Source organism: Megachile rotundata, chromosome 4 (assembly GCF_050947335.1).
Source record: "Megachile rotundata isolate GNS110a chromosome 4, iyMegRotu1, whole genome shotgun sequence".
Lineage (NCBI taxonomy): Eukaryota > Metazoa > Arthropoda > Insecta > Hymenoptera > Megachilidae > Megachile > Megachile rotundata.
The window spans coordinates 11,109,783-11,133,989 of record NC_134986.1 but is presented as its reverse complement, the minus strand read 5'-3'; the positions used below and the strand labels follow the sequence as shown (position 1 = coordinate 11,133,989).

Here is a 24,207-nt window from a genome sequence, read left to right as displayed (position 1 = left end):
GAAATAAATTTACTCCAAAATGCGACTGTAATTTACATAAAGAATGAAATAAAATAAGTAATCAAACAGTTATAATAAAGAGAGAGAAAATGACATTATTACTAAAAAAATATCAATGAAATGCACGTATTATTATTTCAGAATAATATCCTGTAACAAAATCCACTTCGTTGCGAATAATTAATTACTAACAAAGCCGGAAGAGATTATCAAATTACATTGATATAACCACAGGTACAATATAATAACAATTACGATAACAATCATATAGGATTGTCGAATAAAGCTAACCATAATATTACTGTCGTTACTGAAACGTGCAGCATGACGTATCGCAATAACCAATTATTACAACAACTAAAATAATAACCATTTACTGTCAGCAGTCATTTGTGAAATCAATTTATATCTTGCCATTTTAGTGGTTTATTTCAATGAACAGTGTTTGATAACTCACATATTGCTCTCTTTATATCACCACGTGATATAAGAGCTTTCTTGTATCACTATATAAAGATGTGTGTTATATCAACGCATTGTGTTATCATATGTTACACTGACACGTATTGTACTGTTACACCTTATATTTTTTCGTGTCGTCACGTGATGCATCATTACACTTTATATGTCATGTATTATACACTTGCTGCACAGTGATATATTACATAGTGATATACTTTTATTTACAGTATAACTATGCCTTATATTGCACGTTAATAACTACTGAATTGACTCTTTAAGGAGATGAGTATAGCCATGCATTACACTATCATGTGATGTATTGCCACGCGTTGTGATTCTCATATGTGATAATTGTTATGTGTCGTGATTGTCATATGTGGTAATTGTCATGTGTCGTGATTGTCATATGTGCTAATTGTCATGTGTCGTGATTGTCATACGAGAAATTATCATGTCCCATGATTAATACTTGTCATAATTGGAGCACTTTATACCCGTCCAGAGGTGTATTACCATGTGTGGTAATCGTCAGACGTAGCAATCGTCATGTATGATAATTCTCATACATGGTAATTGTCACACATGATAGTTGTTATATACGGTAATCATCATGTGCGGTAATCGTCACACACGACAATTACATGTGATAATCGTCACACCTTGTAATTGCTCCATACGGTAATTCTCACACATGATAGTGACTATAGGTGGTAATTGTTACGCGTTGTAATCGTCAGGCGTGTAATCACCATATCATTTAACTGCAGTGAGATCGTTCCGCGCAGTATTCATCACGCATGATAACGTGTGATAATCACACGTAGTAACTATTACGTAAAATGACTCTCACACATTACAATTTCATCACATGTGATGACTACCGCGTATTATATTCGTCACGTGTGATGATTATCACGTATTACATTCATCATATATGGTAACTTTCACACATTATATCCATCATACATAGCAAATACTGCGCAAGATAATTGTCATATATGACAAACACATATGTCACGTTACCTCACACATGTCAGACATTTTATATCCACATCTCACGCCAATGTATTACCCACAAAATATTCTAATAAACCTACATAATATAGCGTATTACAAACATTAAAAAAAGACCCCATAAAAAAATCACCTCATAAAATTATAAAGACCACTAAGAAGTAAACTTATCACCAAGAAGTAAAAAACGACCCAACGAAACTGAAGTTGATATAAACTTATTCGATCAATCCTGCTTTCAATCGCTTGTCAACCGAAAGTAGAAGGCAGACACGTCAGACATTCGGCCAGTATTTCGTCAGATGTCCAAAGCAATCGTGTTGGCAAACGACAGGTATCTTGGCAGCACCCCATTTCCCAGTAACGAACGATAAGTTTTCCCCAACATAGATGGACGAGAAGGATATTTTCCGGCGGTTGGCGAGCCGACTCGATGGATCCCCAGGGACTCGTTTCGATTCTATGGAGACGGTTGACAGTCGTCTTCCACGAACGAACTATGGTGTCCTGAGAAAAAGACAGGAGGAAGACTGAGATAGATGCATATCTTGTTCGCAATCTTCTGATGAGTTCCACGTACAAATCTTGATACGTGTCGACTATTTGTTAGTTGAATTTTGAGATTTTTATATTTGGGAATCTGAGGATCTGAAGATCTAAGGATTTGATGATTGAAGGATTTCTGGGTTTAAGGATTTGAAAATTTGAGGGTTTGGTGATTTGAGGATTGAGAGATTGAGAGATTTGAGGGTTTGGAAACTTAGCAATTTAGGGATTTGGGGATTTGTAGACTTGGAAATTTAGGGATTTGGCGATTTAGAAAATTGGCCACTTTAGAACTTGCAAATTTAGCAATATGGGCACTTTTGAAAACTCGGAAATTTAGGAATTTCAAGATTTAAGAATTTTTTAATTTAGGGATTTGAGGACTTTAGGGAATGGTAATTTAGAAATTTGGAGATTTAAAGATTTCGAAAATGAATTTAACAATTTATGGAGTTGGGTTCCAGAATTCAATAATTTAGAGATTTAGTCATTTGAAGACCTCGAAGTTCATCGTTTAAAATCCGGATCTAGTAACTCAGCAAACTGAACAACTGCAGAATTTAGGAATTCTGAAGACAGAAAATGTAAAACCTTAAAATCTTCTAATCTTCCAAATTACAAATTTTCGAGAACAATTCCCAAGCATCCCTAACAAAATACCAAACCCTTCCCAAGCTAAATAATCGTTAAGAACTCTCCAGCCGAAAAAAAGCAAACTTCTCATCAAGCGAGGGTGACCGTTTAACTGGAAATTAGTTGAGAAACAGGTTAATCTGACAGGTTCTCGTAAACGTGAAGTAACTGTAGAAGTTAGGTAGGGTAGCTCCGGTACATGGTCTCTCATCCTTGCCATGATCGAAGATCCTCGTAGCATTTCCTCGGAGGAAGTTCGATAAGGTGAACGACGTGGTCGTAAAGTATGACGAACCGTTTCGAGGCATCATTAGCGAAAGAGGCGTCCAGTAGACAGTTGGTCGGAGAGAAAAAGATCCAGCAACATTCTGTTCGCCGAGCTGGATGATCATGGAAGATCGAGCGGATGGTTGACCCCGAAAAGCATTTCTCGAGCACGCTCGAGGACACCGGAAATGGACACGGGAAAGACTTCTCCATCGGGCTAAACGAGAATCAACCCCCACGACGGTTATGGTGGGGCGGGTTAAAGAGGCTGCTCTTGTTGGACACATTGTCAGCTTTGTGAGCTAGAAGACTAAGTTCGGGAAAATTCGGTTTCTTCCGAGAGGGAGATCGCTCAAATTTCTACTATCAGCAGAATTCTTTTCAGTTTTTACCTGGGTGCAATACGGATTCTGGAGGGTTTATGGTCGACTTTAAATTACTTGGAAAATGATTTCTGATACAAAAATTGGGAGGAAGGGTAAGGTTTCGGGGAGGATTTAATTTATTTGGTGAAGTTAGTTTATTTTAAGGTCAATTTGTCTTGTGAAGGTAGTCTTCTATGTGAACGAATAGAGATATGTAGGTTAGGTTATGTCACATTTAATCTAAATCCACACACTCAAATATCTTCAAAAATAATTTGTGATACAAAAGGTATTTTGGAGGAAGGATGAGGTTCACTTCGGTGATGGTTTAATTTATTTACTGAAGGTTAGTTCATTTTAAGGTCAATTTGTCTTATGAAGGTAGTCTTCTTCTATGTGAACGAATAGACATATGTAGGTTAGGTTATGTTACATTTAACCTAATTCGACCCACTCATATATCTTAGAAAACGATTCGAGATACAAAAGGTATTTGGGAGGAAGGGATTTCGGTGAAGGCCAATTTGTCATCTAACCTACATCGACCCACTCAAATATCTTCGAAAACGTTTTGGACAAGAACATGATTATGGAGGTAAAAGTTTAATTCATCTGAGGAAGGTAGCTCAATTTATCTGATGAAGATTAATGTGTCTGGTGAAGGTTCTGTCTATGTAAACGCATAAAGATATACAAGTTAGGTTATGTCACATCCAACCTACATCGATCCAGTCATCTTTGAAAATATTTGGTGAAGCAAAAGATATTTTGAAAGAAAAGTACATTATTTTAGAGATGAAAGTTTAATTCTGATGAGGGTTAATTATTCTGACGAAGGTTAATTTATCTGAATGTTAAATTGTGAAGATAGTTTTCTTCAATGTGAACACAAGTTAGGTCTAACCTAAATACCACTTACGTAAATATCTCTTAAAATATTTTGTGATGGAAAAGTTTTGGTAAGGCATTTCGAAGGTAAATTTTTAATTCTGATAAAGGGTCTACGTGATGAGTATACAGAATTGTCTCGAGCTAGTTTATCCGAGTAAAAAGGGCAAAGGGTTAATTCCCTCGAGTGCAAAAGGTTAATTCACTTATAGAGAAAAATGGCTCGAAAATCTCTGGGTTTCCAAGTACACATAACCTACATTCCTGAACTTTCAAATCCTTAGATCTCTAAATTTCTGTACAAATCCTCAAATTGCATCAAATCCTCCATATCAGTAGATCCCCATTGTTCTCAAATCTCACTGGTCCCATAGTTCTTAAAAGTCTCTAAAACTCTACGGGTATGAATCTCCCCTTTCACATTTTCCTTGTGGAATCCTAATTCGTTTTTATCTAAAGATTAATTCTATGAACATGCATTCTAAAGATTAATTCTATGAACATGCATTCGATTTCTGAAAAGGGTATTTTTGGAAGTGATGATGTCAATGTCGTTCCAATTTCATTTATTTTTACCAGCTTTACAGAGAATGCTATTCAAAAGTCCTTTTTTAAGCTCTTAACCTATAATTTTCTCAGTTGCGTCAGTCAGAGCTAAATAATTATTTAGCATAGTTAAATATGTTTTATATTCAGATCCTTAATTCTGCCAATTATAATTAGTGTTCTTACGCCTTACTCAACTACTATGAAATGAATACGATTTACATTTGCAGTATTTGCGTCACGAATATGACACAATATTAAAAGTCAAAAGGTTACTATCAAACTGCAGATAAAATCGAGCGAAATAGAGATACCGCAAAACGATGATATCGTTTTCAAATCACGTTCCTTTTGTTTTACGACTCCAACCAAGCGTTTGTCCACGCGGGATTTTCGGAATCACGTAGCAAAAACTCTTTACGGGTTTTCATTCGAGCAGCCAATTATACTTTCGCCACAAATGAAACGACCTCGTCAAACTGTCGGCAAACGTCGAATTGGTTGCGTACAGCCAGCGATTTGCGTTGCTGTTTTACGCGAATCCGCGCTGCCGACTTAATTGGACAATTTAATGGAACGTCCGTTGCTGTCGGCCAGAACAATAGCTGAATTACGACTTGTATCCTGTTAATTAAATTTCCTTGCACGTCGAATGTTTCTAACTTATCGATTTCGTGGCCACCAACCTGGATTTCGATTTGAGTCTCCCTCTCGGACAAAGGGACGCCCAGGTTTTTTAGATTGTTCGTCGTCATTGTTGGAACGAACATTGACATTCGTGGAATACAGAACTATTTTGATTATAGTGTGGCTCTGATTGTGGTAGATGATTATTGTTCTGATTGGGTACTTTATTATTTATTATTATTTGGGGATTTGGGGTACTTCGTTCGAGATAAGATTTTCTATGTTCAGAGGAGGGGGTTAAAGGTAACTTTTTATCTTGAGATTATCTGAATTAAGTATTTCTGTACATTTAGGGTTTGGAACTTGCAAAATTTGGGAGATGAAATTTGGGACATTTAAAAATTTCAAAAGTGAGAAATTTAGAAATTTAGAAATGTAGGTGAAGATGAGAATTTGAAAACTTGAAATTTCAGTACTTAAGAAATTTAAAATTTGAAAACTTGGCATTTGGAAATTTGGGGTATGGAATTTGCCAACTTGTAAAACTGAGAGCTAAAAAAACTTAAAAATGTATAAATCTATAAATTTGAAAATCCCGAAACTTGAAAATTTACAAAAATTGAACTACCACCCCTAAAGTGTACAACCCCTAAAAAAATAATTTCACTAAAAAGTAAAAATGAAGTAAAGGAAAAATACAGCGAAACCCATGGATTAAAAATTGTTATTGCTCGTCGAGCGTCAATAAACCGATTTATTTTTCCGCAAAGATTTCTGGCGCAAAGGGAAGAGTATCCGTAGAAAATACTGCATTTCCGTGCACTCAGTCAGAGGAAAAGGCTCCTTTGGGTATCAAAGAGGGAATGTAGCTCCGAAGTTACGAAATTTGTCAAAATATACTTTCTGACTTGGTTTGAAACGGTTCGGCAACGGCCGGTTGCAGCTTTGCAGTTTCAAAGCGTAAAAACGTGAAACGGCTCTTGGCTCCATTCAAGGATTCGAAATTTTCCACGCTCGTACACGAAACGACTTCCGTGCTTGGCCCGTTTGAAATTTCCAAAAAGCTTCGAGTACACCGGGTTACACGGCTGTTCCATTATGTCGCAAACAAAGTATCAAGGGTTTCACTATATTAGAAGTCACTTTGGCTACGTTTTAACCGACGGCGCAGCGCTGTTTACCTTTTCCACGTCACACCAACTGCTGTAGCACGGATCTCTAGGAAAGAGACAATTTGAATCACAAATTCGCGTCCGCCCGCCGGCACTTTACCATTGTCACACGACGGCCAAGTGGCGCGTATCCATAATAATAACTCTCGAATTTCGAGAATTTAATTGTCGCTAATGTAACAAGCCGTCCGGAAAATCATTTCAACCGTAAACGCTTCCGTACACTGATAATAGATTCATTTTTCTCGGGGACATCGATCATTTATTGGATGCGGTTGCTAGTAAATCTGACTTCTCTAAGAAAAATATGCTGGATGACGCATACTCGGTGATCTAGCAATTTTAGGGATATTTCAGGTCTTCAAAATGTGGAGGTCTGGGTGTTTTCAAATTGGACTACAAATGTAAATTAAGGTTTTATAGACTTGAGAATTAGGATATGTAGTAGTTTGGGAAATTCCAATTTTGAAATATAGGAATTTAGAATTTTGAAATTGATAAATTTCGAAAATTGTAAATTTGGAATCGAGGAACATGGAATTGCAAGTGTCCTAAATATCCTTGTAAGTGTTCGCAAAGAAGTTAATCCTATTACCATATCTAATTTCCCCAACAAAACAAATTACGCTCCACATTATTCTTGAAACGCGTTTAATCCATCCGCCTAACAAACCCGTTATGAGTTAAGGGTGTATACTATTTTCCGTAGCCTGCATGATATATCTTGTGGGACTAAAACAAATCTTACGTTAGTACGTTCCGTTATAAGGGCAGCATGAACATAATTCTCAGCGCGCTAAATCGCAAGATATCTCGTTTGCTCTGACACTTATTTACTGCAGCACGAAACCTGCAGGTTGCGGGTGGACGCACGCGCGTGCAGCCTTGTTATACGCATAATTTTTAAAAGTACTTACCAAGCTTTTACGGTCTCGTAAACAAGCACAGTTATCTCGTGGTTGGCTCTTTCGTTTCGTGTCTGCTCGACTGTATTGCAACGCGTAGAAATTGTGCCCACCACCAAGAAGCTTCGTTGTTTATCGCCTGTCCCGGGGGACAGCTTCGCCAAATGATGGCTTATGCGATGTTCTTTTCTTATCGTTTTCCTGTTTCGCGCTTTCGACGTGGAACATTGCCGGGAATATTGTGTACAAACGTTTTATCGACAATGAAACACTATTCAAATCGAATTTCAGCTGGTCGATTTCCGCTTCTGTGGATTTTATTTTTATTTGATGCGATGGATAATATTCTTATACAGAAATATTGTGTGGTTTGTTCAACGAGGACAACTTTAAAATCGAGTCTTGATAGAATGTATAATTTTGTATGATTCTTGAGAAGTTATCAAACATCAAGTTTTAGCTGTCTTATGAATATCATGTTCTATTATACTTGAAATAAATTGCATTCTTTCAAAACATTTTCACAAATTCCCTTTTCTTAACATGTACCATAATTTCTTCTAAAGACTTGAATAATTGTTACAAATTTAAAATGAATTGGTTTTAAATGAAAATGATGATACATATAATAATTGAATGTAAAATAACGTTGAAGTATTAAATCATTTCTTTTCCTAACCTTAAAGAATCATAACCAAAGAGATTAAGTTAAATCATCTCTTTCCTAACCTCAAAAAGATCATCACCAAAGAGGTCAAATACTACAGAACATTTGATAGATGTAGAACAAAAGAGAATCGCATAAATTCAAATCGGACAGTAATATCATGACCAGACACTATAATCAAAAACACCTACGTGATTTACTGGTACCATTTTCGCGTATGCGCCTCAGAACCTGGACACTTAGCCCTTCGTGCTTGGAATTCATTAACGCTTGCATTCATCTACAAGCAGACAGTCCTAATTATAACGTCGAATGAAAGCCAGACATATCGCGGAATTGCTGAACAAATGCATCAAAACGAACAGAAATGGCAGCGTAATGTAACGCTAATTTGATATCGGTAATGAGAACCTTTTTTGACAAAATGTGAATAGAAATTTGATATTAATTAATTGCTTCCGTTCGAAGTTTGTTAACAATGACGCTTCGAACGTACAAGCTGATAATTGAATTAAAATCGATGCATGTTAAATGAATAAAAAAATATTGTATAACGACCTGTTTCCCGTTCGGCGAACAATAAAAAATAGGAAAACGAATTAATATTGTACGGTCCGGCTGTCAAATATTATTCGTGGCACAAATTTTGCTTGATTCAATAAAAGTTTCTAGGAAACAGTTATAACCGTCGCTTTATTGCAGCGTATGCAATAAAATGCAGTTTTTATGCAATTCGAACCTGCAATTTTTATTCACTTTATTTGCTTTTTAACTATTTTATTTGAGGAAGTTATGCGGAAAAATGAAAGTACATTTTATGAAATTCGTTAAAAACAAAAAGAAATAGAAACGTCAATGTTTGATTACGAAGTTATAATAAAAATATTGAAATCATGAAAAACTAATTTCCTGTTAGATGCTGCGAAAGAAAATAAATATTAAGGTGAAACTCAATTTATCGATGGAAGCTTGTATTTGCAAGGATCACAAATATTTACGAAATAAACGTCATTCGGAAATACGATGGGGTTTTGGAAACTCGTGGAAAGTTGGAAATGTAGCAAAACACGGAAATATAAAGTTGTTTACATTTTACAATTATACAACAAATTATACAATGATACGACATTTGAAAATTATGTGGTGTTGGAGTTTCAGAAACTAGTGAATATAGAAATTTTAGAAAGAAAATTTAGACAGATAAAACAGTATTTAAATTGTAATTAGAAATATTAAGTTTCAAGGGTAGAACTTTTACTTCTTAGAAATGTTAGGAACAGGTAAGTGGAACACGAGCGTAACAGGACTAATTGTAAGAGCCGGTTTCTAAGAGCAGTTCAACAAGACATCCCGTTACTGTCGGCTACTGATATGGACAATTTATTGTCCGGATATCAGTGCATGGTTTGTCACCGACACACACTAGGGTGACTACTGTCACGTTGCTAGTATAAGATCACGGGGTTACAGGCTTAGGAGGGATGACCAGTCGGCTTTATAGAGACACTACGGTCACCGCTTGTAATACGCCTCCTGCAGGACCCTATAAATCCCATAAATGTCGCACACCATGAGATCTTCTAATTTTCTGGATACCATTACTTATTTGCATCTTGCCATTTTCCTAATTTCGAAATGATCGTGAGCGATTTTAGATGCATTCAATTCCAAACTCTAAAATTTAAATATTCTCAAATTTCCAAATTTGCAAAATTCTAAATTTCTCAAATTCTTAAATTTAAAAATTTCCAAATTTTCAAAATTCCAATTTCCAAATTCCAAATTTCCAAAATTCCCAAAATTCCCAAAATTCTCAAAATTCTCAAATTTCCAAATTTCCAAATTTCCAAATTTGCAAAATTCCAAAATTCCCAAAATTCCAAAATTCCAAAATTCCAAAATTCTCAAAATTCCAAAATTTCAAAATTCCCAAAATTTCACAAATTCCCACATCACCAAATTCTCACATCTCCAAATTCCCACATCCCCAAATTCCATCTTCCCCAAATTCCAACTTCCCCAAATTCTCACATCCCCAAATTCCCACATCCCCAAATTCCAACTTCCCCAAATTCTCACATCCAAAAATTCTCAAAATTCCCCAAATGCCCCAAATTCCAAAATTCTTAAATTTCCTAAATTCCAAAATTCACAAATCCCCACCTTCTCAAATTCCCAAATTTTCAAATCACAATAATTAATAAAGACTCCTCATTTTCTCATAATATACCTCATTCACAAAATTAAATTGCTATAAATTCTTTAATAAGAAGGTTTCTACAAACCATTCTTCTCTCGATAACTCGACAAGCTGATTGTATGTAGATACATTGTAAGTTGAATGTTTTCGAGTTAATTAAACCTGGCACAATTATCGTTGAGCGTCCATTGACCACGCGTGATTAAATAATTGCTTATTCGAACGATTCAGTAACGATTGGATCAGTCGCATGTAGCTATGTTTTCATGCAGCTTATCGGGTTCTATGGAAAACGCTCGTGTAATTAATTGGAATACAACATCGGTTAGCACGATTTTCAACTTACAGATCGTTGCTGTCTGATTCGTGGAATATTGCATGGAATTCTAATTACTCGCGGATCAATTCGTTCTGATGCACATATTTGATTAGCCACTGTTTACGGACTCCATAGTGTTGCTAATAAAATTTCAGCATTTATGTTACTGTCACTTGAAATTTTCATATTTATTCCTAGGTTCATAGGTAGTTAGTGAATTTCTAACTCTAAAACTGAAAGAGAGACAAAGATTTTGTTGTAGAGAAAATTAAATATATTAAATATAGATAGAGAACTCCCATAATAGTCTAATCTCCAAAATCCTAATTTTACAAAGAATCAAAATATTCCTAAACCTCCAAATTGTTAAATTATTCAATCTCCAAATTCTAAAATGATCAAATCTCCAAGAACCCAAATCTGAAATCCCAAAAATCACTGTCTACACTAAACAAAAACATTTCTACCCACATCACATCCCCATGATTCCCCAAATCACTCATCAATTCCTTCCACGCAAGCCCTGACCCCAAATCACTCATCAACTCCCTCGACGCAACCTCTGAACCTAAATCACTCATCAACTTCCCCTTAACCTACAACTCCTTTCTTTCTGAAATCCCACAAAATTAACCTCCTTTGTATAATCAACACCCGACGTCAGCAAAGAGCAATTCGTATTTTCCCAGAAATTTGTTTTGTATCTCGGAATGCCGGCATTAAACGAAAATTCCTTAATGCTGCAGTGGAAAGGAAGAGAATGTCATCTCGCGTCAGAAAACACAGCTTTGACGGTAATTTGGTGAAAATTACGTCGAAGCTCGTTCCGAACACGGGATGAATGACGGTCCTTAAGGATCGGAACGAAGAAGCATTTCGAGAATAATCCGTCGCATCGTCTGTACAGGGAGCAATCAGGACACAAGAGAAGCTCGATTGAGATTGGCCGGATTTAAGCATCATTAGTAGACGCGCAGCTACACGTATGTATGTAGGTAGATGAGTAAGCTGATTGAGTTTATCGGATCGGCGAATTGCCAAGCGTCTCTTCTCTTCTCTTCAGGGTGGAAGGACCCTCTTTCATTTCCAATTCTTGCCCGTTTCTCCGCTCGTTCATTTCGACCGGTTCGCTTCGTTTCGTTTCGCTTTTCCTTGCCGCCCTCCTCGACCGTTCCTCCTACGTCTTCTCGATAAAACTTCAATAATCCTACGGACCCGAAGTAATCCAGCACCGCCGATAATCCGAGCTTTCGTTAATTTATTATTCACGTGGACGCTGTAGTCGCTCGATCGGCCGCTTTACATTCACGCTCGAATCGAGTGGTTAAATTGCGCCGCGAAACGGCTAATTCTGCGTCACGGTTTTAGTCAACTTCCTGGAAGATAGGATGCATACACGAGCTCGCCAATTTTAACTTGTTGAATTTTTAATGGTGGCCGTGATATTGACGTCAAGTATCGTGGAAAGAGTACGTGCTCAAATGGTACTGGTTAGCTCTTGAATTATTAAGCGCGACTGTAATTGCTAGTCAGAATTTTGTATCACGAGAGGATTCAGTTTTTGGATTGGCCTGTGGTTTGGGTAATGTTATTACGTTTTCTCGTATGAAGTATACTAAGTTTAAAAATTTCATTTGTGTTTTGAGATGGATTGTTGTATATACATTTTTAAAGCTTATATAGATTTCTTTGTGATGTATATTTGTCATTGTATACATACGTTATACATACACATGAAATAATTGAATAGTTGCATAGTTTAATAGGTGTACAGTGGGATAATTGAATTGTGAAATAGTAAACTAATGAGATCGTGATATAGTAATGCAGTGGGATAGCGGAATAGTGAAGTAGTGAAATACTGAAATAGTACAACAATAATTTCGTCGAATGTTGAAAATGTGAAATAGCAAAATAGCTGAATAATTGAAAAAATTGAGAGATTGAGAAATTGAAAAATTGAAAAATTGAAGAATTGAAGAATTGCAGAAATTGAGAAATTGAGAAATTGAGAAATCGAGAAATTGAGGTATGAAGAAATTAAAATATTGAAAATGGAGAAATTGAAAAATCGAAGAATTGAAAAATGGAAAAATTGAAAAATTGAAAAATCAAAGAATTAAAAATTGAATAACTGAAAAATCGAAGAATTGAAAAATTGAAAAGTTGAGAAATAGAAAAATCGAAGAATTGAAAAACCGAATAACTGAATAATTGAAATAATAAAACACTGAAATAGTAAAATAGTGAAATACCGAAACAACAAAATAGTAAAAATGCAAATAATCCAAATATAAGAAAAGTAGTAAAAGAATACAGCAGAAAACTTGTAAACTTGTAAAATACCAGAACAATAAGTCAATAGTAAACAGAATTCTTTCAGTTCTTACAAAACGGCGATAAAACGAAAAGAATAATGCTCCGAAGCGACCCGTAATTTGTTAAATGCGTGGGTTTGCTGTAGCGGTTCGAATTTGCATAGAGTCGGACGAAACAATTACTCGAAACCGGATGGTCCGCGGTCCTGGAGAGAGAACCGATGCTGACGTGGCAGCTCGCGTAGCCGGCTAACGGAACGATGAAAAAAGAAGCTGGATATCGTTCCATTAGCCAGAAATTGCAACAGCGGCGAGAACCATTACTTAAGTGGAGAAGGAAGGAGAAACCCGGGCTGGGTTTTCGCGGCGATGCTCGAGAACAATCGCTTTCGAGGGGTCGAAACTTCGGACCGGCGACGATTCTTCGACGAAGCCCAACTCCTGGCCCTTCCATCATCCTAACGTCGTGAAAACAATGAGAGAAACGGGCCACCGGTAATCCCCTAGCCAACCCGCACCCGAGAACATTGCTTCCGAAAGTTTCTTTGCAATGAAAATTTAAAACCACATTGTCACCGAGTGAGAAGGATTTTCAAAACCTTCGGAGAATCTCCGAGGGAGATTTCGATGGAGTGTCTTCTAAATCGATACGTAAATACCGATTTTCTTTTATGACGATTGTAAAGTATGTTAAGTACTGACGTTCAAATGTAAGTTGAATATTTCTGAATTTTTAAATTTCCATATATTTAAGTATGTGTGTGTTTATGGTTCTAAAAATATCTAAATTTCTAAATGAACAAATCTTTCAATTTTCGAAGCTCTTTATTTTCAAGTCTACGAATTTTCGAGCCCCTAAATTCATGAATCTATAAATTCTAAAATTTTTAAGTTTCCAAATTTCTTTCCAAGCTTATAAGTTTCAAAATTTGTAAATTCTCAGGTCACTAAATTACAAAGTGTCTCAAGTACCAAATCTATAAATTTTCGAATCTCAAAGTTTCCTAATCTCTAACTCTCCAAATTTCTAACATATTATATTTGTAAATTTCCATATATCTAGACATCCAAATTTAAAAATTCTCCCAGAACAACCCCCGAATAAAAATTCTTAAAGACCCCAAATTTCTCTACACATTCATTCACCTTCAAAATAATTCCACTCCCTTTTTTCCACCCTTAAAGAAATCTACAGTTCCACCCAGAAATCTATATACAATTTCACCCTTCCCATCTACAATCTACTATCCTAGTCACCTCAGCAGCACAAATTTCTACAAAGAACAGATGCTTGTTACCTTTTTACCAAAAGCGCCCACGTCCTAGCGAGTTCATTTTCTCGAACCGAACATATAGGGTTTGCACCCTGAAGAATGTCCGCGAACGTATCGCGTACTCTGTCGTTCGCGGTATGTTTTTCAACGTGTGCAACCGCTCCGAGGTGGAAAAGCTCGGTGACAGATGCGAGACATTTTCAAGCAGCCTGTCTGTCGCTTAATCAATCTAAGGTGTCGTAACGTATTACCAGCGTCGGGTCAGCGAGCTTTTAGCGCAAGCACGGCCCAGTTCGACGTATGAGGGTGTTACATTTCGAGCATTATAATTTTGAGTTCATGCAACGTATCAGATATTATCTTTGATCAGATAATCAGATTTTTGGGAGAAGAGAGAAATAATTTCGAAAAAGTATTTTTAATAGTAATTGCTCTTTATAGGTGGAGGTATATAGGATATGTGACGGATAAATTTATTTTGTAATATTTGTAAAAGAAAATATGTTCTTTAGTGATCGATCTGATGTAGTTCATCGCAGTCCATAATAAATTATTAAATTGTTAAGTTTTCCAAATGTGCATTTTCAAAATTTCCAATTATCACACACACACTTGTGATAAACTCTTGTGTGCAAACACTTTTTAATGAAATTTCCATATACTTAAATATAATACATACATTTCTAAATTCTCTTACTGCCGCACTCTCACATGTTTTATTCAAATTTTCATATTCCTAAGTACGTCTATAAATGCCCAAAATCACAAGTTATCTACATTTTCAACTTTCCAAGAATGTACATTTTCAAACCTTGCAATTTTCACATTTCTCAAATTCGAAAATGTACTTAAATTTTTAAAATTTCCAAAGTTCCTAGTTTACCGTATGTGTACTAATTTTCTGCATCTCTAAATTTTCATCCGCTCCAAATGAAACACCCTGTACACACGCGCGTGCACATTGATGTTTCTCAACTTTCCACCGCGACCGTGCATGAAAATTTCACGCACGCGTGAACGGAGACGAATGAAAATTAATCGTCGGGCGTCGACGGTCATTTCACGGATAATTTCTGATGTAACGAGGGTGACTCGGCTTGGGAAAATGTTGAAGTTTAATGGCCGATGTTCTTGCATTTCGTTCTCGTTTGCGGGCGAGAATGTACGACAACGAGAAATGGACAAGATTGATGAGGAGGAATACAGTTTCAGTTTTCAGATATTCGATCATCTCAATCTTTTATTATAAATATTATTTCATTTAGCAAAATGATCGTTGTTCATTCTGATTCTTGTACAGGGTGTCTTCTTTTAATTCATTAATGCAATTATTTTTTAAAGTTGATTTTATTCTACAAAGTGTTTAGTTGCACTTTGCATATTTATAGGCATTTGTATTTTTTTGCCATTATGGTATATATAACTTCATATGAATATTTTATTATTCAATAAATATTGTTTTATTGAAGAATTTTATTATGTAGCAAATACTGTTTCACTGTATAATTTTATTGTGTAATAAATAAAATTTCATTGTATAATTTTATCGTATAATAAATACAGTTTTACTATACAATTTTATTATATAATCAATATAGTTTTTCTAAATATTTATTATTGTATAATAAAAATATTTTTGTCGCACAATTTTATTATACAATAAATATAATTTTACTGCACAGTTAACCGAACATTTCTCTAATAGTATTTGTAACAGCGTGAACATATCTACGTACTATATTTCAAAGGTTTAGCAATCAATAATGTAGAGTTAGTACCACTGACCATCTCTTCGAATATTTCACGTGAGATAATATTATTAATTTATGATCCACCGGCGATGACCCTTGAACAACCCTTTATGCGAAGAGTCCCGGTAACCAGTACTATAAGTCCACCACTAATTGATTTTGAGGTTATAGAGCTTCTGGAATGTACACGACGTTCATTAGCTATCTTCATTAAATTCATTTCACATCTATCGAACATATTCTCCTAGATTTATATATCGAGTTCCTGGCGGAAGCATTTCAGTTATTTTAACATTTTTAATAATTCACGTTAGTTTCAAATACACTTATATATCATTAAACTTTATTATATTTGTCAAATCCTTTAAAATACTTTAAATATTAATACTTGTATAATTTTTTAAATATTATCAAACATATTATCAAATTTAGCAAGCAACAAATATTCTCTATTTACAAAATTTACTGAAAAATTATGTAATGCTACAAGTTTGCAATATTTTGGGGTTTGCTCTGATTGACACAGAAAATTGTGGTTTCATATTTTGAATCACCTCAATAATTTTACAATTTTGTTATGCTTGATGAAATACAATAATTTCCAAAACATAACAATTAATAAATAATAACAAATATGAAATATAATAATTGCCATGACATACCAAACATCCAGTAACCACAATTAAATAAAAAATATTACTAAGATATTTTCTTATTTGATCAAACAGCAAAGAGAAGATAAGAAGAATGCGATAGATCACGGCGAAAGAAATATCAGTATCTTTCCATCGCTGAAAGGCCTTTATTTCTTACACTAGAAGATTTCAAATAATATCCTTCGAGAAGACATTCAGTTTGCCTCGTCACCAAACTCGTATATTTGCGTTTTCTTAAAGCTGACATTTCTTTCTCTTTTCTGTCACATTCCATTACACTTGGACATTCGGAATTGCCGCCATTCTGAAATAACGCATCTTCCGTTTCTTTATACACCTATTCTCGATAATAAAACGTTCGGTATGATGTCTTTTAAAATAACATTGTTTTGCCATTTTTGATCAAATTTTTCGTACGAAACGTTTCTTTTTTCTTTCTGAAATTTTTTTTATACCGGGTTACAAAGAATATTTTATATTTATAGGTGATGGGGTCTTGGATTCTATTTCTTATACTAGCAAAGTTGAAACCATCACTTTTTATGATATTCCAAACTTGTAAATTGTCAAACAAACTAAATATCAAAATTTCAAGATTTTTAAATTTGAAAGTTTGAAGTTTCAATTCCTGAACTTCAACGTTCAAACCTCAACTACATCAAATTCTCCAATTAGAAATTTCTAAAATTCCCAACTTCTCCCAAAATCTCCAGCTCTCCAATACTTCGAAGTAAATTTCAACAAAAGTTTCGAAGAGTACATCTAAAATCTTCAAACACCAAGATCCGAAACTTTAGCCTATCATTAAGACCATCATTCAAATCCTACCCTAAAATCAACAGGCATTACATAGCCATCACTCCAAAATCAATACAAATTTCGTAGCCATCACTACCAACAAAATCAACACGAATTTAATAGTCATCACCCTTCAAATCATCCCCCTCTTCTCACTTCCCAAAGAATAAAACCACTCAAAGATAACACCAACAATACCGAAACCTCTAACACCGATTTGTTTACCAAAATAGCTAAAGCTGATGAAAGAAATTCAGTCGGAAGAATCTAAAAGCCGTTCTGTCTCTGCTGGAAATAACCGTGTCTGATTTATCGAGCGCATCAAGGTGTAATTTAGCAAAGACGAGGAAGACGAGCGTTCCTCTTTGGCCCTAGAATATATATATATACACGTACACAAGTATATATATATACCGTGAGACGTAGCTGCTTCTCGAAGCATGTTCACTTATTACCGCGACCTAAGAAGCGAAGCCGGGGCGGAATCGAGTGAAACGAGATTAAAACTCGGAACGAAATACTGTGTAAATTCATTGCTGGCAGGTGTCTGGTCCGACGAAAAGGGGCCACCGTTGCACGAGGAATTTCTGATAGCGTTAAAATGCGCCTAACGAGCGCTCTCCTAGTTTCTGTGCACCCTTCGCTACGCTCTTGAGACCGTTCCGCTTTTCAGCTCGAGCTCGTTGCACGCCCGAGCCGAGTCGCGGTCCCTTCGATTGCTCGTTTTCTTTAATCGACGAACCAACTACGAGTACCAAACGCTCTCTCGCCTCCGCCTTGCTTTCACGGTTTACTCGAACCATCGTTTCGATGGAAATTGTATTACCGGCCTGCCGAGAGTAGCGCTATCGCGAGTGCCGAAGTTTGTCAGCGAAAAACCCCGTTTATGGAGCTGGAAACCCATCGTTGGGGGAGGCGAACTTGTTGTAGGGGTTGTTTAGGGGGAAACTTTTTAAATTTGGGTAGTTGGGAGAGAGATTTTGAGAGGGGGATTTGGGGGAGATTGGGGCTGTGGTATTAGGAATTTGGGAATTTCGAGATGTGGGAAATGGGAGGGTTGGGGATTTAGAAATTTCAGAATTTGAGAATTTGGGGATGTGGAAAATTGGGGGATTAGGAATTTGGGAATTTAGGAATTTCAGAATTTGGAAATTGGAGGAGTAGGAATTTGGGAATGTAGAAATTTCAGAATTTGAGAATTGGGGGATGTGGGAATTTGGGGACCTGAGAATTTGAGGATATAGGAATTTGGGTATGTGGGAATTTGGAGACGTGAGAATTTGGGGACGTGAGAAATTGGGGATATAGGAGTTTGGATATGTGGGAAATTGGGGGATTGGAAATTTAAGAATTTGCGAATTTGGGAATATTAATATTGGGGAACGTGGAAATTTGGGAATCTAAAAAATTTGGGATGTGGGAATTTAGACATGTGTGTAGTTGGGGATGTGGAAATTGTGGGATGTGAGAATTTGGAGCTGTGAGTATTTGGGAATGTAGAATATTGGGGATATGAAAACTTGGAAATGTGGGAACTGGAGGACTTGGGAATTTGCAGTTTTAGAGATATGAGGATTTGGGAATTGGAGGATATGGGAATTTGGGGATATAGTAAATTTGTAGATTTAGGAATTTAAAGATATGTGAACTTGGAAATGTAGAAACTTAATAATATGGGTACATCAGCAATGTGGGAACTAGGGGACTTGAGAATTAGAAGATTTAGAGACTTAGAATTAAGTTTTAGAATTTGAGGACTTTGGAAATTGAAAATTTCGTAATTTGATAATTTGATAATTTGATAATTTGATAATTTGATAATTTGATAATTTGATAATTTGATAATTTGATAATTTGACAATTTGATAGTTTGATAGCCAGATACTTTGATGGTTTGATAGTTTGATAGCCAGATACTTTGATGGTTTGATAGTTTGATAATTTGATAGTTTGATAGTTTGATAGTTTGATAATTTAATAATTTTATAATCTATCAATCTGACAATTTGATAATTTAAAAATCTAATAATTACCTAATTTGGGAGTTTGAGTATTTGAGAACTTCAGAATTAAAGACCCTACCTACACAATAATTCCAAAATTCCCAAAACGTGTATATAATCCCGCAATAATTATACCAGGAAAATTTCCCATAGAACTATCCCTCAGAAGCAGCTTTCGACGACGTCCAAAATTGAAAAGCACCGAGGTAAAACAGCATCGTAAAACAAAATGCAATAAGTTGAAGCGAAGCAGGAACATCGCATGACTGTATGAATCTATTGTGACGATGCAATAAGGCCAGAGTCAAGAGAATTATTAATTGAATCCAAGAAACGAGCAGCATTGTTCTTCCCTGACGACGCTGCTCGAATTCAGTTCGACGGAAGCTCTCTTGCAGCTCGGATGCACAACATAATTAATCATCTTCTAAGCGCATAAAGACGAACAATGTAATAACGTAACTGGTACGTTTCCAACGCGGAAATGTTGTTCTTTTGTGTCCGTGCTAATTCAGCACCGTTTTAAGCCTTCTCTAGAAAACAATGCTTACGTGTGTGGTAACTGCACGCTTCCCTTTGAACAGCCATATTGACAGAAATTCAGCAGAAATTTCATTACCTCGTGGATTCATCGCGAGGAGCAGAGCTATCTCTTGTTTCGGAGACTCGCAATATTCTCTGTACGATCAATCAGTTCTCTTTGTGTCGTAATAATATTCGCGTTTTGTCGGAGGTGATGCATTGGAAAATATTAGTTCTTCCAATTGTGGGTGTAAATATTTTGTTTTAAGAGGTACATTTTACTTCTCGTAATTTAATTCATTCATTACATTTACTTCTCAAAATTTTTTAGATTCTACGTTTATTTATTATTATTATAGAAAATTGATCGGTTCAAAATTTATCGTGTAATTAAGCTTCGAATTTAATCAAATTAATTCAAGTTTAATTCGTAATTAAATTGGGAAAGTTTTAATTCGTTATTAAAAATTCATTATTAATTAAACTTTGAATTAGAATTATAGACTCTTAAAATCTTAATAATTAAATACTTGATTTAATTAAAATTCGCTTGACAAGTCTGGTACAATTATAAAATATTCAATTACCAATTATAATTTAATTAATCATATAATTGTTATAGGAGTAATTGAAAATAAATACTTCAAGTGTAATATTTTATAAATTTAATTTTTGACTCACCATTGTCGAGATGTATGAGCTCCTCCTGTTCGTCCTCCTGTTCCTACAATAACCATAAAAATTATTATTAGTTAAATAATATCTCAGAATTCATTTTACACTAATATTAATAAAATATACATATTCTTATTTTTAAACATTCATATCATCATTCATTCATAACATATAATATTTACATCCTTGAAAATAATTTTATAATTTATAAACTGTGCCATAGTTCATATGGTACATTATTAAACCAGTAATATATAGAGTGTCTCAATTAAACATACATTTTACTGTCATAAAAAATTTATAGGTTATGTTGACATTAAATTAACACAAATATTAGTGGTGATAATTTTGAACATTTGCATCTTTAAAATAACAAAATTGATATTATGTTATCCTAAACTAAAATAACTGAACAACTGCAATATTATTCATTTAATTAACTATAATAATTAACTACAATAATTCAATTAACTAATATCTCAATATTTCGCAATAAGAAAAAATAGACTTCTCCCATTTTCAAAATAAACGAATATAAATAAACAAGCACCTGTAAAATTATTAAAAACATTCCTTGAATGCAGAAATGTCTCGAAAGCTTGTCTTGTACGGAAACGGATCGTGCAAGTTTTCTAACAAAAGGGGTCACGACCTCGCTGGGTTAAGCGATTCGCTTAAAGCGAAGAAGAAAAATGCGAGGACAACACGAAACTCGACATGCATTACTTATAACGCGGTCTATTTTCCGCGACGAAGAGGGTGAACCTCCCCTGAGACGTTCAGCGTAGGTAACAACGTCAAATCCGTGATAAAAAGCGAAACTTGAATTCAAGATGGACGTGACCGAGCGTGAGATGAAGTCACGAGCAAAAGTGGAAGAAAAGGGGGAAAGAGACACACAATTCTACGAGTTTGAGTTAGTTGGGTGTAGCAAGGAAATGAATTGAATAATTTAGTAGGTCAGAAAGGATGGAACGAGTAAGTTCGAACATGTGTTACCGAGAAAAATTCGGAGGAAATTTTCACTATTTTGTCAAAGATTCGTCACCTGAGTCTTATTGTTAGTGTAACTATTATTACTGTGACTTAATTAAATTTTTACATTAGTTGTGTGACGAAGATTTCGAAGAATGAGTGGTTGTTTTAGGTTAAAGAAGAACTTGCTGAATTTTTGATTATTTAATTATGATATGTTAAAAGTAGAGAAGGAAGAAAATTTTATATACTAAACTTTTGAAGGTACCAAATTACCACTTTTATTGTATTTTCAAATTAGAATGTTTTTATATTTGTCAATTATTATATCTCTAATTCACTAAATGTACATATTTGAAAATGTATGAATCTTGAATTTTTTAAATCTATATATACCTACTTCACAAAGTGTTCTTTGCACATTTTTGAATCTTGAATTTTGCAAACTTTTAAATTTGTAAATAATAAAATTCCAAAATGTGAAAGTACCTCAATGTCTACATGTCACACATGTCTACATATCTAAATATCTACGTGTCCAAATGTGTAGATGTCCACATCCCTAATTGTCCAAATCTCCGATTGTCCATATACCTAAATACCTAAAGACTTAAGTGTCTAAATCCCTCAATATCCAAATCCCTAAATGTCCAAATCTTCATATGTCCAAATACCTACAGCTCCAATTCCCTACATGTCACACATGCCTACATATCCAAATATCTAAATGTCCAAAAGTCTACATACCCAAATCCCCAAATGTCCAAATCCCCAAATATCCAAATCCCTAAATACCCAAATCCCAAAACATCCAAATTCCTAAAATCTCAAATCTCTAAAATATCCACATCCTTAAATGTTCCAATTTCTAAATATCTCAACCCCTAAAAATCCACATTCTAAATTCCCAACTTCTCAAGTTCTCAAACTTGCAAATGACCTCATTTTCAAACCATCTAATCACAACTTTCCAAATTTAAAAATGTCCAAATCTCTAAATATATCAACTTTCAAACATGTAACCTCTCAAACTAATAAATAAATAAATTTGAAGTTAGAAAAGTTGCAAACATTCAAATCTTCAAATAAAGGACTTTGTATTCGTAACATTGAATACAGTGGCTCTTTGAAATAAAATTTTGTAAAAGTTTCTTAGTACCATATTTCATTCGACAAACGTAATATTCGTTGTTTGAATATCTTTTACCGCTAATGGTTGCACCCTTAACGATATTGTTCCTTTTTCAACGGGATGGTTTTAATATGCCGCAATTACGGCTGAAATTACAGTTTGAAATTCGAATGCAATTACTGCCGGGTCGCAAATTGAAAAAAGGTCCTATGCACGAGATCGTTCGTGTTCGACACGTATCAAAGGATCTATGATGGCCTAAAAGAAAGTCGTTAAAATCCTTTATTTCGTACTGTCGTGCTGCTAATTGCTTCCTATCGAAACGCGTATCGACATGCAACTACGAACAATTTCTTTCTTTCACGCTAAGTAGAAAGGTGTACGTGTATTTTGGTAAATTACGTCGTTATGCATTTGTTGCCAAAGAATATTCTTAAAATTCATTTATTACGAAAGGAATATTACGCTTTGTAGAAGTCACTGTTATTTGGAGAATATTATTATAATGTCACATTGTAAGTTTGTAATTTTGCAATTTTTTATTTATTTATGTGGAAGCTTGGAAATTTGTGAATTTTGCACACCTGTATTTTTGACATTTCAACATTTGAAATATTTTGACATTTAAAATTTTCAAATTCTTACTATTTAAAATTTTCGACATACTGAAAATTTATGTCACTCATACAAAGTTTTCAAACTTAAAAATTTTCAAATTAAAATTTTCTAAACCCTGAGAAATTATAAATTACTCACTCGAAATTTTTAAACCTAAAAATGTTTAAATTAGAATTTTCTGAACCTTGAAAAATTATAAATTACTCACTCGAAATTTTCAAACTTAAAAATATTTCAATTAGAATTTTCTGAACCTTGAAAAATTATAAATTACTCATCCAAAATTCTCAAACCCAAAAATGTTTAAATTAGAATTTTCTAAACCTTGAAAATTTTAAAATTACTGAAATATAAAAACCTTGTAAAGCTTCCAAAGTCTAAAACCGCCTAGAACTTGTAAATTTCTAAAAATTTCCAAATATCTAAATTAAAAACTTAAAATATCCAAATCCTTAAATTCTAGAATAACATTTCACATTCGTGAAATATTGCGGCACAATTTACCTCCGATTCCTCGCAGATAAAAACACCATGTCGGCACTTAAATTAAAAGCCCAGTGTCGTGTTTCGAGATAGAGTGCGTATAATAATAACCTTCTTAAATGATTAACTTCTATGCAACACGACATACTTTAAAATCATGTATGTATCAAGAAAGCTTGGCTTTTGCATGAACATGTTCATTTTCCTAAATTTCCGCTACTTATTCATGTTAACATTGCTTTCCAGTGACGCGACATACAATTATTCGTTAATGTATCTAAATTACTGTAGGTCTTGGAAATAAAGAACAATTTCCTCAATTTAGAGTAAATATAATGCACTCTTATCGATAATAAGATTGCGAAATGTTTATTAGCTTATATTGCTTAAA

At 34.6% G+C, this 24,207-nt stretch overlaps 1 protein-coding gene across 1 annotated transcript in view; it reads right to left on the bottom strand.

Moving 5' to 3' along the window:
- LOC105662019 (uncharacterized) overlaps positions 1-24,207 on the bottom strand; it is a 251,698-nt gene that overhangs the window by 192,793 nt on the left and 34,698 nt on the right. Inside the window, exon 3 of the mRNA XM_076531289.1 lies at positions 20,615-20,657. Coding sequence (XP_076387404.1) covers positions 20,615-20,657 — 43 coding nt within the window. The remainder of the gene's footprint in view (positions 1-20,614; positions 20,658-24,207) is intronic.